The sequence below is a fragment of the Ursus americanus genome, chromosome 33 (assembly GCF_024610735.1).
Source record: "Ursus americanus isolate L20-20 chromosome 33, mUrsAme1.1.p, whole genome shotgun sequence".
Taxonomy (NCBI): domain Eukaryota; kingdom Metazoa; phylum Chordata; class Mammalia; order Carnivora; family Ursidae; genus Ursus; species Ursus americanus.
The window spans coordinates 5,803,589-5,823,862 of NC_142159.1; the positions used below are offsets into that span (position 1 = coordinate 5,803,589).

At 45.2% G+C, this 20,274-nt stretch overlaps 1 protein-coding gene across 1 annotated transcript in view; it reads left to right on the top strand.

The window, feature by feature from the left end:
- Positions 1-20,274, top strand: part of CSMD2 (CUB and Sushi multiple domains 2) — a 571,607-nt gene that overhangs the window by 481,281 nt on the left and 70,052 nt on the right. Inside the window, exons 41-46 of the mRNA XM_087858682.1 lie at positions 1,831-2,040; positions 7,384-7,572; positions 9,787-9,964; positions 11,322-11,467; positions 18,423-18,503; positions 18,985-19,098. Coding sequence (XP_087714808.1) covers positions 1,831-2,040; positions 7,384-7,572; positions 9,787-9,964; positions 11,322-11,467; positions 18,423-18,503; positions 18,985-19,098 — 918 coding nt within the window. The remainder of the gene's footprint in view (positions 1-1,830; positions 2,041-7,383; positions 7,573-9,786; positions 9,965-11,321; positions 11,468-18,422; positions 18,504-18,984; positions 19,099-20,274) is intronic.

Consider the following 20,274-nt stretch of genomic DNA (forward strand, 5'->3'; position numbering starts at 1 on the left):
AGATAGATGGAGGGAGCACAGCATCCAAAGGAAAACGAACTTGCAGTGGGAGGTACGTCACTGTTCTTGGAAGTCCTAATGTTCAGCCACCAGAGCTCTCTCACTCTGAGGCCTGGGTGCTTATTCAGCCTCTGGAGAATAAGCCCCTGCAGGGTGCAATCACAGAAGACCTTGCTTTCAAGTGAATGTTGGACTCCAGTGAGGACCCGAATATGGCACCTGGTTTCAGTGTGTAAAGAACCACTGCATTTACAAGCTATTACCACCAGATGGCAGTAGTCATGCCCAGTTCTTTCCACACCCATTCAATTCAGAAATCGGGAATCCTGGAAGAGCCCCTTTGATGAACAGTGCTGCCCACAGAGTTGGGATGATGCATGGGCTGCAGACCACATGTCCCAAAGTGCTCACTGCAAAACTGTCGGTAATTTGGAAAAAGTCTGCGTGTTCATTAATAAGGTAGTGAATAGTGTGGTTGGGTAATTCATAAAATAAAATTAACTAATATGTAGTTAAAACCAATGAATTTTATCTCTATAATATGTCAACAAGGGTAGACCTTGAAAAGCACAATACTGAATAAAAAAGTTTACAAAACTATGTGTACAGTATAACAACATGCATGTAAATATTTAAGACAAATAAATCAGACATATATTTAAGAATCTAAAACCGTGAACTGGAAAGATCTCTTCCTGATCCATCAGTGACCCTCAAATGGGAGAGAGCAGGACATATGAAATGTTTTCAACATTATAAGTCAAATATTTTTTGATAATTTAAAATTAAATTATTAAATAAAAAATTATTTAAATAATAAGATGCAAAAAAATCACACACATGTCCCCATTCTGTGAAAATTAGAAACTACAGGTGAGAAATTTTTAAAGATTAAATCCATCTGTAACCGCACCATGCAGAGATAACCACTAACAGCTTAGTCCTCACCACTCAAATGAAACCCCGTGAAGACAAGGACCTAGGAGACCTTGTTCATCCCTGTGCAGTGCCTAGCAGAGCCCTGATGCATGGCAAATGCTCAGTGAACATTATTAGTGAATCAACGAATATCCTTCTAGTTTTTTAATACCAAAATCAGGACTATATAGTACATACTACTTTGCAATCAGATTTCACAATTAACATAATGGACATTTTCCCACGCACAGTAAATACATTTCTTCAACGTCATTTTTAATCTAATTTTGAGAAATCTCACCGGTAAACAAATACCAATATTCCCACCTCCATTCTGCAGAGTATATCAATATGTGAGTTAAGGGCTTAATCAGATCTATTTAACCAGTCGGGTTGTTAGGAGATCTTGATTAATCCAGTAAGATCCCGAAGTATGAACTTCACTGACAATGTATTTTTCTAACTTCTGAATTGTCATAAGTGTTCTAGAAGATACCAGTATTGAAGCTCATGTCTTTTGATCAGGTATAGTTATTTTTAAGTGGTGATATTTTTAAGTAAAACGTTCATTTTCGCAAGCTATTTTTGTATTGATAGTAGGCCTATGAACTTCAAATCAGATGTTAGCCCTGAGCTTTGTTTTCAGTAAAATGAAATGGACTCAGGATGGAGCTCTGGAATGATCGATGCCCTTCATTCTGAGTGAATAATATATTTTTAAGTTCAATCCTGCCTCGAGACGTAAGACTGGACTGGATGTTGTCTCCCAGAATTGTGTTCTGGGAATCTCGGTTGAGCGGGAAGCCAGTAGTAGGGATGCGTGAGGTCTGGCAGGAAAAGCTTGCATGAGGCCGCACGTTTGCAGCAGGACTCTACTGCTTTGAGCACTGTCTGCCTCTGTCTTGCTCCCAGGAGCTCACATCCAGTTCCTGAACTTCTCCACCGAGCCCAACCATGACTTCATAGAAATCCGGAATGGCCCCTACGAGACCAGCCGCATGATGGGCAGATTCAGTGGCAGCGAGCTTCCCGGCTCCCTGCTCTCCACGTCCCACGAGACCACTGTGTATTTCCACAGCGACCACTCCCAGAACCGGCCAGGATTCAAGCTGGAGTATCAGGGTAAGGACAGGGAGTGCCTGTTTCCTCCTGCCCGTCCCCTTCTCTCACTCACAGCCACCATCTTCCCAGCCTTCCACATATGGGAAGAGAAAACACAAGGAGGGCTGAGGGGTGGGGGGCAGGCCTCTCAATGCAGGCTCCCCTTTGGTGGCATGTTTCTCTGGCCCCATGAGGATATCCAACCCCCTTTGACGAGCCTTTTCCAGAGTTAAGGCCCAACAGCACCGTTGGAGGCTCCCTTCTGTCCAGTTCCGACCGCCAACAGTTTTCCCTGAGCGTTCCCATCCGGCATCCGGCATCCCTGAGCGGCCAGCCGGCCACTTCCCCTCAGCCTTGATAGGCTTACTTAGTCCCTCTGGGTCCTCCCCTGTGTGTCAAGCCAATTACCCTCAGCAAAGCGCTTCCTATCACATGATGGAGGATTCTGGTAGCAACCCTGGAGCGCCCACTGAGCCTTCACAATGAGACGAGCCCATTAACTCCCACTGAGGGTTTCCTAACTATGCTCACTGGGGCTCTGCCTTGCTGAGGTGAAGTCCTGTGATAGGCCCCACTCCTCCTGGCACGCTTTCCCTGGAACAAGCCCATCCACTCCCTTCCCCTCTGTGAGGGGCCATCACCTGTGGCTGTGTGGATTGTACCCAATCTGGGCCGCTATTCACAGTGGCCCTAGGTAGCCCCACGTCTCCCTCGGATGTCTCCCTAGTGGGACTGACCGAACCATTTGTTCTAACCTCTTTTCCCAGATTCTTCCACTGTTTTTCATAATTTCAGACTTTTCTCCAATCTAATACATGCTTATAAAAAATTAAAACATTACAGATATTTTTGTGAGTACATCATAGAAAGTCAAAATTTTCCCATAATTCCATCTCCAACCCCACCTTATGCAGAGATAACGAACTCTTAAATTCGTTTTCCCCATTTTTTCTGTACATATGATATATTATTATATTTTAATCAAAATTGTATCATACTATAAATACTGCTTTTGCAATTTTCTTTTTTAAAGTTAATTTTTATTATGTTGTTAGTCACCATACAGTACATCCTTAGTTTTTGATGTAGTGTTCCATGACTCATTGTTTGCATATAACACCCAGTGCTCCACGCAATACGTGCCCTCCTTAAAACCCATTAATTTTTAATTATATTCACAGTTCACAAACACACTCACCTTGTTAAAAAGAAAGAAAGGGGGAGGGAAGAAGGGAGGAAGGACAAAGGGAAGGAAGGAAGGAATTAAATCATTACAGGTAAGGCTAAGCTTTCTCTGTCTATAGCCCCCAAACCCAGGCTTATTCCCCAGAAATAATCCCTGTTGTTTTAACATGATCTTTCCAGATCTTTTTCCATGTGTTAACATACATATGTTATATGTTATACATATGTTATATGTTATCTGTGAGAATATGTAATGTTTCATGAACTTTTTGGTTGTATTTCCTATATGAATCTATAGAATGCTCTACATACATAATACTCTGATATTTGGCTTTTTCATCCCTTGTCAGAAATGCATATTGGCCAAGGATTTGGGCTTGTCATTTAGGGAAAGCCTTCAAGGATAGCCTACGAGGGGGGCACCATTGCACCAATTACACAGGCCGTGCCTCTTCAGGAATTCAGGGAGTGTGGTTGGGTTGCCACACCTGGAACACCTTGGGTGGAGGAGGTGGGCCTCTCACACCAGTGAAGCGGTGCTCTTACCCAGAGAGTGCTGGTTCCTTCGTAGTAACAAAGCTACCTCACCCGGTGACATGGGCTGTGGGCTTGTCACAGAGGCGAGCCCTAACTAAGAGTGCCCGTGCCCGGTAAGTGCACGCAGCTTCAGCGGGTGGTGTGGGCTGTCAGAAATGTCACGACACATCAGACGGCCATGTTCTGTCACAGGAGAGACCCGGGCCAACGTGTGTGGTCAGCATTTCCTTCTGGGGCAGATGCATGCCTCTTTCAGGCTTCTCCCACATCTTAGTTTGCTAGGACTGTGCTAACAAAGTTTCTTCCCTCACAGTTCTGGAGGCTGAAGCCCCGAAATCAGGGCTTTAGCAGGGTTGGTTCCTTCTGAGGGCTGTGAGAGACAGTCTGTTCCAAGCCTCTGTCCTCGCTTCTGGTGATTTGCTGGCAGTTTGGAGTTCCTTGGCTTATAGAAACATCACCCCCCATCTCTGGCTTCAAATCCTTGTATGTCTCCAAGTTTCTCCTTTTCATAGGACACTAGTATATTGGATTAAGGCCCTCCCTAATGACCTCATTTCAATTTCGGTAAAATGGCAAAGATCCACTCTGCAAATAAGGTTACATTCTGAGGTACTAGGGGTTAGGACTTCAACATATGAATTTGGGCAGGGGACACAATTCAACCCATAACACCTCTGACAGGCCCAAATGCTCTCTCTGAGGCTCCTCCTGTTGGATAAATGCAAGTACTGATGACACCACCATTGTGACAGGGACAGCTTCTCAGGGGCCTAGCCACACACATTGTGCCTTCACCCCTATAATGGACACAGCCCTGCCCACTGAGTCCACATGATTGGACCAGAGACTCACTGTGTTCCCCGTGTGATAAGCCCACTTATCCCTATAAGAGTTGTCCCCGAGTCCCTTGGACTTCACTGACTTCTCTCCATAGAAGAGATCTATCTACTTCCACAGAGCCCTCATCTCAAGCTCAGCCCCTCTCACACTCACTGAGGCTTCTAAGACATAGGCCAACACCCTGGGCCAGCAGTCCTCTTTGGACATGCCCATTACTCACACTGGAGCTTCACATGTTCTGAGGCCCACTCCTCCTCTGAGGATTTTCCCTTGTTGAGGGGAAGCAAGGCACAAGGACAGCGGGGTTCTCAGTATGCCTTGGGAGGCCCAACACCTCCACTAGGAGTTGGTCCAACTGTATTTCAGGCCTAGAGGTATCTACCCTAAGGTGGGCCCACCTCCTCCCACTCACATTTGACCTTCATGACTTGGTGGATGTTCCCCTTGAGGCTTCGCTCTGGTCACAGGCCCAGCTACTCCCTCAGTGCCTGCCCGAGCTCCACAGACCTAATGATGCCTGTGAGCCCACTCTTGGTGTCAGGCCAGCTGCTCCCCTTCAGACTTGACCTCACCTTCCATTACGCTTCTCGTCTGTGGTGGTCCCAACCTCTGGGACTGGGTTGTCTCTAGTGCCAGAGGCCCAGGTCCTCCCACCAAGGCCTCCTAATTTATGACAGGCCCAAATAGTTCTCCCTTCCCAACAGGTCCCTGTTCTCTACTTACGTGCTCCTTAGCCCCATGGAGCCCCTTGTACGCAAGCTCTGAACACTCACCCCAGGTTTTACTTTATGAAAAGACTCGTTTCCGAAAAGGCCACCTACCCTCACTGAGGCATTTCTATGGAGCAGGCCCATCTCCCTGCAGTCCCATGACTTCCTCTGAGGAAATCCAACTCCTTACTTTTTCTCAGAATTCCTCCTGTTAGGCACTCTGAACTTCCTAGGCTGGAGTTTTCCTTTCTCCTCTCAGGTAAATATTCCCATAAAATTGTTACTAACAGCTTAAGCCACTCTTACCAGGCCTCTCAGTCAGACAGCCTTAACTTAGGTCATTAAAACTTTTCGGGAGATCATGTTTATAAAGAACTTAGCAAAATGACAAGACACATAATTGTTCCAAAATGTTAGGCATCATTATTCATATTTCAATAATATGAATGTTTCAATAATTTTAATAACATTATTAATAATTGCAGTTGTGGCACTTTGTTAAAAATTGTATCTATTCCCACCATAGCATCTCCATTTGGGACAAACCCAGGAGCCCTTCTTTAGGAAAGCTAATGATTCTGCTCGTTACGGTTCATTTCGGCCTATAGCCCCAACCTCTCCCTTTGAAGCTTCTTCTGGTAAACAAGCTCTGAGATTTTTCTCCATTTGAAAGCTGTCCAGGTACTCTCACTTAAGTGTCTCTTTTTCTAAAAAGTCCCGCTCCTTCTGCGTGAGACGGTTCCTATAAGAGACTCTGCCTTGGGCTGCTCCTGACTTCTGACGTGCAGCCGCTGTCTTCTGGCTCCTCGCCATCGCTGGGTCCACAGGTTCCCCATGAGGCTTCTCATTAGAGGCCAGCCCATCCATTCAGTCACCTCCCTGAGCAGTAGGCTCCCCGCTTTTCTACTAAGACCTTCGTTTGCCAAATTGCCTAAACCCCCTGCTGCTGACAGGGCCTCCCTCATGTCTCCGTTAGCTGACCCGCCTACCCGCTCCCACCAAACCTGCTCGGTTTTTTTGACAGACCCAATGACCTGGATGATTTCCCAGTGAAACCTGCCCAGTTCCTCCCACAGAGGCCTCCCTCAGTGAAATACTGAATGGAAATACACAACACAGGCACCGTCCCAGAGGGAGGGCTTCGGAAATGTCAGCTTCGTGATCATTGTTATTTATATTGTTATTACATGTAATGAACGCATCCTACTTCCATGGAGCATTCATTTGATCTCCGCTCCCACTGAGAATTTCCACTGTCAGAATGCTCTGTCTACCCCACTGCCAATTTCCTGTGTAGGAAGGGCCCAACTCTGGCCACAACAGCTGTTGTCTTCCCTGTGGATCTGATTAATCAGGGTCTGTGCTCTGTGCACGTCCTCAGCAAACCCCTCAGCAACCTCTCTCTCTGGTACTTCCATGAAGGCACCTCCTTTTTGAGTTAGGCTCACCCTTCTCATGGAAGCAGCTTTCTTGCTCTTTGGAGAGGCTTCCCTATCTTACAGTCACACACATTCCTTTTCATCCAACGATTCCCTCTGGAAAGTTTCTCTTCCACCGACAGGCGTGGCTTACTCCCACCAAGTTCCTCCACCTCGAAAGGTGGTTTCTCAGAGTCAGAAACCCCACTCAAGTCCTGCCCTGACTGCTTTCTGTGTTTGTGAGCTAGCACGTGGTTGTCATGGTTAAATGAGACGAGGCACATGAAAGAACTGAGGTCAATGCCCAGCCCCAAGCAGGTGCTCAGCGAATAAGGGTTCAACCTAGCCTTGTCTTCCTTGAGCCTCCTTTTCCCATGGAGACAGTAATAACAGATAAAATTTATTGAGCTCTTACTGAGTGCTGGGACTGTGCAAAGAGCTATGTGTATATTAGCCCACTTAATCCTCACAATAATGATTTTCTAAATAAGAAACCTGAGGCATAGAAAAGTTAAATGTCTAGCCCAAAGCCAACAACTGGTAAATGGCAAGGGTCCATCTGAGTCCAAGTCTTCGTGCTTCACATTATGTTAATTCTCTGCTGTTGCTATATTCTGGTTCAGGAGAAAATGTACAGAGAGAATAAAGTGACCTTCTCTCCTGATCTTTTCCAGCCTATGAACTTCAAGAGTGCCCAGACCCAGAGCCCTTTGCCAATGGCGTTGTGAGGGGAGCTGGCTACAATGTTGGACAATCAGTGACCTTCGAGTGCCTCCCAGGATATCAACTGATTGGCCACCCTGTCCTCACATGTCAACATGGCACCAACCGGAACTGGGACCACCCCCTGCCCAGGTGTGAAGGTATGTCCCTCCCTCATCCCTGGTGATTCTTCCTAAGGAGACTGATTCAGAGTACTCCCATGTTCTGTGGAATCATCCATGCTGGGAAGTCCAGGCAGACCTTGTCCATCCTGTTTTCATATGGAATGGACCCAGCCTATCCAGGGAAAGAGTCCAGGGGACAGACCTCTGGGCCAAGCTTGGGAGGACCTGGAGGAGATGTAGGTCACAGCCAAGGGAATACCTGCTCAGCCCTTGGGAAGATCCAACCCTGTCGGAAGGGAAGACTCTGTAATCTTTATCTCTTTCCTGAGATCTACACCTGTATATCCAGTTCCTTACTAAAGAGATTCACTTATCCAGAGGCATCTAAATCCTAATACATTCAAAATTAAAGTGATCGTCTTTCCGTAATTCAACGGAAGTCCTCATTACTGAAGGGCACCTCTAGTCACCTGGTTGCTCGGCCCTTATTTGGGCATCTCCGTCTCGCCTATCTGACTTACTCACCGAGTCTTGATAATTCTACGTCCTGATTACCTTTCAAATGCATCCACTTCTCTCTATCCACTGCCTCTGCTTTTATCCCTACCACCACTTGGACAAGGCTCCTTGCTGGTCTCCCAGCCTTTGGTCTTGCTCTACTCAATGCATTTTTCACAGTGTAGCCAGTGCGAGCCTTCCAAACCATCAACACACTCCAGATCCTCCCCTGTTCAGAAGCCAGTAAGGCATCCCCATCTCTCTTGGGGTAAATTCCCTTCGTGTAGCGCACCGTGTCCCTCGGGTCCTGGTCCCTGCATACCTCCCAGTATTCTCCATTCTCACAGATATTATGTGCAGCTAAGCTGAAGTGCTTTAGTGGTCCCAGTGCGCCATGTTCTCTTGCCTCTGGTTCCTAGCACATGCTGTCCCTCCCTCATGGAACATCGCTCTTCCCTCTTGCTTTGTCTACTTAGCCTTGTCTAAATGGGAACAATACCAAGAATCCTTTTCTACCCTCACAAGACCAGGTGAGGGGCTCCCCCTGTCACTCCTGTGGCATTCCGTGCTGACCACGTGTCCCACCCTGTGCTGACATCTACAGAGGCCGGTTTACTTAGCTGTTCCGCAGTGGGCTGTGAGTGCTACAGACCAAAACCACGTGCCTTGGTATCCTTGCTCCCCTTGCTCCCCTTGTTCTCTCCAGGCTGTGCCCGACCCTGACGCCGAGTGGGTGTTCAGTATGTGTAGGAGGGATGGCGTGTCCATGCATACCCCTTTCAGGATGCACGTGCGGTCACAGGAACCCCATCTTCTGCCTGGAGGCATTGGGATTCTTTCTCTTCACTCTGGTCTGCCCCCATCCAGACGTCTGCTTGATGCCCCATGCCAGCCAAATACACTCATTATTCTGGACCGGGGTTGGTTTGTTTGTCCTTTTTCCTCCTCCCTGATAACTAAATTGGAACATTATGGTGACTTCAAGTCCTCTTCATCCCCTTATCCAAAGCCTAGATCAGAGTGAGCCCAAAATTGGGTGTCACTTTTGGGGGACAGGAAGATAGGTAGAGAGGATCACACCTAGGCAGCAAATGCCTTCCCTGCGAGCTAAGTGCCAGGCTAGACGTTTTACAAGCATCAGTTCACCTAACCGCCGCCACGGTCCTACAAGGGGAGTGCTCTCAGTCCCATTTTACAGGTGAAGAAAGAGAGTTAACTACTGACTGAGGTCATCTAGTTAATAAATGGTTTAGCCATGATTTGAGCCCAACTTTAGCTTCACCACCAGAATCATTTATCTCTTAGGTCAAGACGAAAAGTACCACTCTAAGAATCTTAGAGCAAATACAAAGAGAGATAGAGTTTCATAATTTCTTAGCTCATCCCAGCAAAAGTACTACAGCCCTCATTCTGACATCTGTCCTCCACTCCATACCTAGGAAGGGAGAGGGGAGAGCTTTAGTGTGCCCTTCCTTCTGAGCAGGTCTCATCCACAGGAAGAAGGGGGCCAGGGGCTGGGGCTGGCCTACAAAGGTACCTGCACTGAAGATCAGGGGCCAGATGGGGAGTGGTGTGCTGAGACTGGTGGGGGAAACCACGCACGGTCATCCTCAGCCCCATCACCTCTCCCCATCCCACCTGACCTCCTTGAGCAGGGTGCTGGGTGCTGGCACTTCATAAAGGAGTCATCTGAATTTTCAGGTGGGGGGTGATCTCCCACACTCATCTGTGTTTGTGTCCCCTCCCTGGCAGTCCCCTGTGGCGGGAACATCACCTCTTCCAATGGCACTGTGTACTCCCCTGGCTTCCCCAGTCCATACTCCAGCTCCCAGGACTGTGTCTGGCTGATCACCGTGCCCATTGGTCATGGCATCCGCCTCAACCTCAGCCTGCTGCAGACAGAGCCCTCCGGAGACTTCATCACCGTCTGGTAGGGCCAGCTGCCATGTCGACAGCCAATTAGAAAGGGGTATTAGCTGGGCTCTAAACTGGGTCACTCAGCTTTTTGTTCAGAAAACCAAGAGCTGAATGGTTTTTAAATGGTGGTCAGCTTCCCGGCTTTCAAATAAACATAGTAAATGAGGGCTCAGTTTCAATTACCCTCTGTGACTCCTTGAAGGGAGAGGAATGGGAAGACAGTGGTTTCCAACCCAGAGTGCTGCTAGGGCTCAGAGTACCAATGGGTGGGTGGGTGAATAGGAATGGTCATAGATACACAAACTTTTCTCATTTTTTTCCAGGGTCCAAACCAAAATTCTACATTTACCTAAGATAAGCTACCCAGACTAATGAAAGAGTTTTGGGGTGGAATTCTGTGAAGGCCCACTGGTCATCTCATGCTGAACCAGTATTGTCCAATACAACGTTGTGCAGTAATGGGAACATTCTATATCTGTGCTGTCCAGTACAGTAGCCAGCAGCTGCTGAGTACTTAAATGTGACTAGAGTGACTGAGGAACTGATTTTTAAACTTTATTTAATTTTAATTAATTTAAATGTAAAGAGCCACATGCGGCCTAGTGGTTACCAAATCGACAGTTCTGCTCTGAGTGATAGTTAGAATATCTTGAAGTGATTTTAAAATGGGAGTATGAATTATGAGTCAATAAGTGTAGTCTCCTAGATAGTTCTTCCCAAACCACTGGATCTTTGGACAAATATATAATTTAAGAATTCTTTTGTTTAGGGGGTTACTGCCATTCTGGGAATCCGCAAGGGATAGTGGGAGTCTCTTCCCAAAATTCCCAGGGCTGGGTAACTGTAATCAGACTACCCCAGTTAATTTCCAGTTTCCTTTCCAGGCAATTATTAAGAACAGATAGGAGGGACTAGATACGTTTCCAGGGAAGAAATCCTTTGCCTAGAAAGGCAATATGGGTATGTCTCTGCTTGGAGACGAGGAAGTGGGGCTGGCATGGATAGCAGCATGAGCTTCCTGCAGCCTTGCTCAGCCCATCCTACTGCTGCTCAGATGAGAGAACCTGCCCACGGCTCCTGCTTCTCAGCTGAGACTGTTGCCCCCAGGAGCCCATTACAGAGGCTGGGCTGGTGAAGAATCAGATGAACGAGGAGTCAGTGTGTACTTTGCCAACTCTATCAGCTCTGTTGGCAGACTGAGTTCGGAGAGATTAGAGGGAGGTGCACAGGGCATTGGAGAAAGACAATGTTGGGTGCAAGAAGAGTCACAGCCTCCCACTCCAGGTCTCTGCTAAGGCCACTGATGGGACAGCCAAAGCAGGCAGCCATGGTGACTTGTGACATACCAGAACCTTCTTTCCTGTGTGCAGGGATGGGGCACAGCAGACAGCTCCACAGCTTGGAGTCTTCAGCCGGAGCTTGGCCAAGAAAACATTGCACAGCTCGTCCAACCAGGTCCTGCTCAAGTTCCACCGTGATGCAGCCATGGGTGGGATCTTCGCCATAGCCTTCTCTGGTCAGTATGAGAGCCTGGCGGGGGAGGGAAGCAGGCTTTCAAGTCAGGGCCGAGCTTGATCCCTGTTTCCACCATTCCCAGTCATGTGATTCTGAATGAGTTACATAGCTTCTCAGCCTCAGTGACCTCAGAGTTGTTAGTTAAATGTGTTAACCTATGTGAAGTCCCCCAGCACAGACCTCCATACATGTGAATTCTCCTCCTCCACACTTCTAGGGCAGAGAGACACCTGGAGCTGATCCTTGGGGCCCAGTCCAAGCTTAGAGGCAGCACAATGAGGCTTCTCATTCCACTCATTCACATCAACTCACTGGCTGGGTTACCCACTTGTTCCCCAGCTTGTCCTTTAGCACCTTCTAGAGGGTTGTCCCACTCCAAAGGAATCCAGAGCCTCTGTTGACCTCACAGGAAGTCCTGTGCACAAGTGAAGTCATGGAGATTTCAAGCAGGAGGAGCAGGAATGATTCAGGGTGGGTTTGTGCTTATCGACAGCCAGTTTTCTTCCAAGAGTCTGACGTTACAGATCTGGATGCTTCTTCATTTTTGTGACAGTGGAAACAGCATTGAAAAAGTTCTCTGTGGGCTTGTGCCCACCTATAGGATAATCCTCCGTATTACAGTTTGCAGAGCATTACACATATTTAAACTGGAAATTGGGAAAGCTTGACTTTATTCCTGGCTCCATCTTACAAAAACTGGATTTTATCAGATTTTTTAAATTTTTGCCAATATGGTGGATGCATGAAATAGCATTTCACTCTTATGTTAATGATGAGGTGAGCATCCTTTCATATCTTCATTGACTATTCATGCTTTCCTGCTGTATGAAATGCCTGCTCCCCATAGAGCTTTCTTCCTCCAAGGTGAGAGAGATAACAAATAAACAGACAAATAAAATCTTTGCAATTTGTAATAAGTTGCTATGAAGGAAACAAATAAGATAGCAAACAAAAAGGTGAGGAACTCTGCTTCATGTAGAATAATTGTGGAAGGCCTGTCAAAAGAAAAAGAAGGGGGTAGATTTGCAGAGACTAGGGAGTGGGACTGGTGTGGGGGAAAGATTGTCTGCCTTCCATAGGCAAACATTAGCTTTAAATAAATTTCTTCTCGTATTAGGACTAATAGGTAGAAAAGAAAAGTACCTTAAGGAGAGCTATGAACAAGATTCTACAGTATTTTTTTAATGAGAAAAATCAGATTTGAATTACAGAGGAAAATGCCCTTGGAAACATGTAGTTTAGGAAATAGAAATAAATTTTGGAAAGCATCTGCTTCCAGCATAAAAGTCTAGACAACAGGGACTGCAAATACGAGATAAATAAAAGGGGAGCTAAATGTCTTCCCTTCCCTTCCTGAATAATTTGGTCCTAAAGCTGTTAAATGGGATGAAGCAAAGTGGGCATCAGAGGAGAAAGGGGGTCCACACCGAGGGGCAGCATCTGAACAGAGACAGGGCTGGCATGGGGTATCAAGGCTCTGAGCAAACTGAGGGAACATCCCTGTAGGGTAGGAGCCCCAGCAGAGTGAGGGGGCATCCACACAGAGGATGCATCAGACTCCAAGGAGGGACAGCAGGGCATCCACGTAAGGGAGGAGTGGCAGTAGAGAGGAGAACTTGGTTCCCTCTGGGTGACTGATCAAATAAGTTAATAGATTAAGGACAGTAGAGGGTAGGTGTCTCACTGTAAGAGAAGAGGGTTAGAAATGTGGCAAGAACAAAAATTAGAATATACCCAGGGAATTGGATTGGAATTGGAGGTGTGAGTTTGAGCTATGGTTTTCAATATGTACACATAGATACAGAAGGAGATGTGGGTCTAAATGTGGGTGTGTACACGCACATGTGTTCCTTGGCTCCTTCCACTAAGAGGGCTTGGAAGCAATGACTCCTCGATAGCACTGAGCACATCGAGCTCCAGTTACTGGTCTCTAATACCATTTTCCACTAAAATGGACCAGGATTCCTTAAAGAAAAGGAAACCATAGGAACAAAACTACAGACAGCACAGAATAAAACAGTGAAACAGTGACCTACAGTGGCTGTTGCCGAGCTGGCTGCTGTTTGACATAATGCAACCAGCCCGCCGCACCAGTTAACGCGCTAACCTGTACTGGAGTCTGACTAAAGCTGTATCAGGGCCTCCCCCCGAGGGGAGCAAGGGGAGTGGGAACAAAGTGAGATGAAGGAGTCCTGAATGTCCCCCTGCCCTCGAGTTCTTTAGCAATAACATACATGGTAGATACAGTGTGTGCTCTGGGGGGAGGACGGATTGTCTGTAAAAGACTGAAGGTCATGCACCAAAACGCTAACAGTGGTTATGCCTGGGTGGTGGTGGGACGTGGGGAATTTCCATTTTATTGTTTTTTAGTATTCCACCAGCTTTCTGTATTGAGCAGAAATGTGTAATTTTTTAAAAATATAATGGGAAATGTACCCCAAACAAACTAGTAACCACAATATATTAAACACTCAGGCTGTGTTTAAGTGGAGATTTCTTTTTACTGATTTTTTTCTTCCTGGAAGTATGTCTTAGAAGATATTTTTTTCAGAATTTGAGACACTTTATTTTTTTCAGTTTTATTGAGATACAGTTGACATGCAGCACTGTGTAAGTCTAGGCATACAACATGATGACATGACTTACATATATTGTGAAATAATCACCACAATAAATTCAGTTAACAGCCATCATCTCATATAGGTACCCAAAAAAGGGGGGAGAAATGGGGTTATTTTTCTTTGTGATGAGAACTATTAGGATCTACTTTCTCTTAACAACGTTCAAATATACCAAACAGCAGTGTTAACATCATGCAACACGTGATATCCCCAGTACTTATTCATCTTATAACTGGAAGTTTGTACCCTTTAACCCCCTTTATCCAATTCCCTACCCAGAAAGTATACTTTAAAGGTAAGCATATGGCTGAGATTAGAATATATCAAATTAAAAAAAAAACTTTATAAAGGAAAACATTAAGAGTTAGCTAAGCAGAGGGGTGCCTGGGTGGCTCAGTCAGTTAAGCGTCTTCCTTTGGCTCAGGTCATGATCCCAGGGTCCTGGGATCGAGCCCTGTGTGGAGCTCCCTGCTCAGTGAGGAGTCTGCTTCTCCCTCTCCCTCTGCCCCTACCCCCACTCGTGCTCACTCTCTCTCTGTCTCACAAATAAATAAAATCTTAAAAAAAAAAAAGAAAGAAAGAATTGGCTAAGCAGAATAAGCAGAAACTTCCTGCATTTACAAATCCAGAGAGTGCCCTAGATAAATATAAACAGAGGATAAACTGTGAAAATATATTTAATAGGCAGAAGTCAGTCTTTTTTTTTTTTTTAAGAGAGGGGGCGGGGGGCAGGGGCAGAGGAAGAGGGAGAGAATCTTAAGCAGGCTTCACGCCCAGTGCTGGGCCCTATCTCACAACCCTGAGATCATGACCTGAGCCAAAATCGAGAATCAGATGCTTAACCCACTGAGGCACCCGGGCGCCCCCAGATGTCAATCTTAATTATGCACCAGGTTCTTCAAATTGTAAGAACAGGGGCAAAGAACTAATAGAAGGTTAAAAAGAAAAATCCAAATAGTCTGTTAATCTGTGAAAAAAATGTTTAACCTAACTTGTTATCAAATGTCAATTAAAAAAAAGACATGCTACCTTTTTTGTTGTTTATCAAGTTGACAATGATTAAAATTGGTGACTGCTTCCCCCAGTGGTCTCTGAGTCCCGTGAGGACAAGGACTGTCTGTTTTGTTTACTCTTGCAACCTCAGTGCCTAACACAGTGCCTGACTCAGGCTAAGCCCTCCACAGATAATCATTAAATGAACTGGATGAAAGAATGATAGTAGCCATTGTCAGAGAAACTGCCACTCGGTTCCTGATATCAGTTATAGCCATTTTCCTGGAGAGAAAAATGGAAGCATACATCCAACATAGGCATGGTCCGCCCTGGTTTATGTTAAATCACGGTTAACCCCGCGTGGTTACCCCAAGAGTGCCTCTTGGTTTTAATACCCACATTTCCTGAAGCTTCTATGTCTCCCACTATGTTTTTCAGCCAACACATCTATAGAAAAAAATTAGTGAAATTCATCAAAATGTAATACAACATTTTCTTTTCTTTTCTTTTTTTTTAATACAACATTTTCAATCAAACCATATGCAGGAAAAGTCTCAGGTTATGTTCCGACTGCAATTGGTAAAACATCAGGATCCCAGGGGAACATTTGGAACGTGTGTCTGTGGTGCTGCTGGTTCTGAGAGGTTATGATAAGGTGATGTTCATTGTGAACCATGCCGTACCACCCACAGCGCCGTCCTGAACACATGCCCACATTACCCTTGTTTTCTGGCTAGGGTTTCACGATGCCACTTGCTGAGCAGGCTCGCATGGTGCGCTATGGTATGCAAAGTGTATGTGCTACAACGCATAGAGCCGCTGTTTTGTTACAGCCATAGTCATTCTTGGGTGGCCAAGCAGTAATGTTTCAAGTATTTAACTTCCAGCATTATGGTTTGTCACATATATATGGTTTGTCACATATTTTGTCACAAAATAACATATATCTTGTTATTTTAAATACTTTCTGGGTTTGGGATTACGCACTGTAATTTTTTTCCCACTTGAAGTCATGGGAGATAGGCTCCTAGTTAGCATCTTTACAGGGAACATCTGATTTCTGGGAGTGGATTGCTGACATTCAGTAGGAGATGCTCGTACTTTAAAAGGGTCATGCAATTTAATCGTTCCTAGTACTTTTTTCTGTAAAATTTTTTTTAAATTTTTATTCAAATTTTTTTCAAATTTTTATTTAAATTCCAGTTAGTTAACAGGCAGTGTAATATTAGCTTCAAGTGTAGATTTAGGGGTACAGCACTTCATACATCACGTGGTGTTCATCACAAGTGCACTTCTTAATCCCCATCACCTGTTTAACCCATTTCCCCCCCACCCACCTCCCTCTGGTAATCATCAGTGTGTTCTCTATACTTAAGAGTCTGTTTCTTGGTTTGCCTCTCTTTTTTTTCCCCTTATGTTCATTTGTCTCATTTCTTAAATTCCACATATGAGTGAAATCATGTGGTATTTGCCTTTCTCTGACTTATTTTGCTTAGCATAATACTCTCCTCCTCTATCCATGTCATTGCAAATGTCAAGATTTCGTTCTTTTTGATGGCTGAGTAATATTCCATTATATATACACCATATCTTCTTTATCCATTCATCAGTCGCTGGACATTTGGGCTATTTCCATAATTTGGCTATTGTTGGTAATGCTGCTATAAATATCCCTTCAAATTAGTATTTTTGTATCCTTTGAGTAAATACCTCGTAGTGCAATTTCTAGATCCAAAAATATACAAAGAACTTATAAAACTCAACACCTAAGAAACAAGTAATCCAGTTAAAAAATGGGAAGAAGACAGTAAAAGACATTTTTCCAAAGAAGACAACCAGATAACCAGCAGACACATGAAAAGATGCTCAACATCACTCATCATCAGGGAAACGCAAATCACAACCACAACAAGATATCGCCTCACACCTGTCAGAATGGCTAAAATAGGCAACACAGGAAACAACGGGTGTTGGTGAGGATGCAGGGAAAGGGGAACCCTCTTGCACTGTTGGTGGGAATGCAAACTGGTGCAGCCATTCTGGAGGACAGCATGAAGGTTCCCGAAAAAGTTAAAAATAGAACTACCCTATGATCCAGCAATCATTCCTAGTTTTAAGAAAGGAAGAAAAAAATTCATAAAAAAACGCATATATAGGAAGGATGTGTATCACAGTTTTATTTTAAATTGCAAAACTTTAGAAACCTAAACAGTTAATAATAGAACATCTATTAAATAAATTCTAGTCAATCGTATGACTAAATCTTATGAATTCATTTCCATCATTTTTTAAGAGATGTAATGACATAGGAAAATTCCTGCAATGTAATAAATGCACAACACAAAGGCACCACACGCTGCAAATTTTGTAAGAGAAAAATAGATATGCAGAACGTATGTACTCTGAGAACTCACAGTAAGAGTTAGCAGTGGTTTTCTCCCAACAGTCTGTAGATGAGTTTAATTTTCTTCCTACGTTTTCATAGAAAATCTCATATTTTCTCTCAAGACTGTGTATTACATTTGTAATTTTTTTTGAGAGAATGCTCTTTGTAAAATAACACAGTGGGGTTTGGAGTGGCTTTGGAAATAATAACAGCAGTAGCAATGGCAACAGCAGCTCGCACTTACATAGCACCGAACTGCGTGCCAGGTAGTGAACGGAAGGCAAGCTCTGAGCCCACACCGAGCTTTGTCTTGGTAACACCATCCACACACAGTCCCGTCTCTGCCCAGAGGGATGGTTTCCAGCGTAGAAAACCCACTGAAGCCAGAGCTGTTTGGCCAACAGTCAGAAGGGAAACCAGCTGGCTTTAGTGCCCACTCATGTGAGCTACACATGGTGCTTAGATGCCAAGCACAGGAAAGAATATGGGATTTGAGAGCAGCCAGATCTGGCTTCAAGTCCTATGGCACTCACTTCCTGTGTGACCTTGGAGAGGCAACTGAAGCTTTCTGAATCTCAGCTTCCTCATAAAGAGAGTAAGAACCCCTCGCAGGAGGATCAGCCATCCTGAGAGTTAAAGGTGACAGGGAGTGAGAGTGCCTCACATATAGTAGGTGCTCAGGAAATGCTTCACTCCCCTTCCCGTCAGTGCTAGTGACTGTCGATGACTTCTTAGATGCTCTCTCCTTATGTTGGTGTTACTATATGGTTCCTGGTTTTTACATCAGAAACAAAGGATGACAGCAGATAAGCAAAATAGTACTCCGCTAAACTTGCCCTGTGTGCAGTATGTGTGTGAGTGATGAGGAATGAAAAGGTGAAGCATTGAACAAGTGAATGACAACGTGCCCCGAGAATGATGCTCTTACACCAGTTTGTCTGCTTGTGTCTTTTCAGCCTATCCACTCACCAAATGCCCTCCTCCCACCATCCTCCCCAATGCTGAAGTCGTCACAGAGAATGAAGAATTCAACATAGGTACCCCCTCCCAAACCAGCAAGGACTGGGCAGGCGACGAGGGGCCCGGTCGGGGTGGGGCGGGCCAGCAAGGTGCACCTCTCCCTCCCATCCATGGAGAGAAACAGTACGCCCAGTGCAAGATGGCTGATGTTCTGTCCACTGAGTCTGCTCCAAATAGACAAACACTTCCTTTTAGCCATCACTAGGCAGAGGAGACAGGAAGGCAGTTTTCTTCTGTGAGTCAAGTCAGTATGTTTTTGAGAAATAAATCCACGCAAGGCACTATAAAAAGTTCCTGGAATGTGGAAGCGCAAGGCTGAGCTGTGAGAAGCAGGTAGCAGTTTTCTGCATCGTTTGATTGGAGCTGACCTGATTGTTTAAGCCTTTGAACAGAACACAACCCACCACTGATTGACCTGCCTGGAAGTGGGTGTAAGTACTAAGGGGTGCCCCGCCCAGACTTCTCCAGGGAATCCCCATGTTGGTCTCTCTTTGGCAGGTGACATCGTCCGCTACAGGTGCCTCCCTGGCTTTACCTTAGTAGGGAATGAAATCCTGACCTGCAAACTTGGAACTTACCTGCAGTTTGAAGGACCGCCCCCAATATGTGAAGGTAATTGCACAGAGCCATGCCTTTATGGGTCTTCAGTTCCTCCAGAACATAGCCTTTGTCTTACTCCTCCTTATATTCCCAGTCCCTGCCCATAAATGAAGAGGTTATTTGGTGAATGTTTGTTTGTATGAATGAATGATTGCTCTAGAGAAATTCTCTGTCCTACTCTTAGGTTTGGGGCTACAAATTGTCATGGTAACCACTTTTATTTCTGTCTTCCATTTTCTAACTGGTATTCTCTGGTAATGGCATACTGATCATTGGAAGGAGGAAGTTCTGGGACCTCAGGGAGAGGTGGGCTTGCACACCAGCCTGGCTCTACTGGAGTGCAGATGTGCTCGAGGTCCTGTGTGCTGAACTTCAACATTGTGACACCTTGACAGAAAATGAATTGTCTTCACAAAGGAACCCCTACTAAGACCAAAAATGAGACTCTCCACTCAAAAGGCATCTGACCTGGGACGAGATATTTAATTGTCCCATGCCTCAATTTTCTCATCTGTAAAATAAGGATAATATTATTTATGCCATGGACTTACTGTGAGGAATTAAATGGATTAATAATGTAAAGCACTTTAGAACTATGCCTGGCACATAGTAACTGCCCAATGCAGGTTATTATCACTGTTACTAGTACTACTACTGCTTCTGGTACTAGTGCTACCAACAAATATTCAGTAGTCTGTGGAGAAACAGGTCAGCTTCTTTCCCACTTCTCATAAGGCGAGAGTAGAGAATCCACAATATGGATTGTTAGTGAGAAGGAAAGAAGCTGCCGCCCTAGAATTAAGCTGCCCCAATACATTGAGGAGTTCATTGAGTTGAGCTGCCCTACCCACACACCAAACAACCAGCCCCCTATAAAAGTGCACTTTAGCTTTGGTCCTGCTCCAGAACTTCACTGCTTTGCTCCAACCTTCGTTTCTTATCTCTGGCTATTTCTGTGTCTACGTGGCTCCAGCCTTCTTGGCTTTACTCCTGTCCTCAGCCTCATGCTTACCTCTAGGACTTGGTGTTGTACTTGGCTTCTCAAGATGTGACCCTTCACTGGCTTTTTTATAATAACAGCTTTATCAGGATAGAATTCATGTACCATGCAACTCATCCATCTAAATCACTTCAGTGATTTCTAGTATATTCAGAGCTTTGCAGCCATTAGACAATTTTAGAAGATTT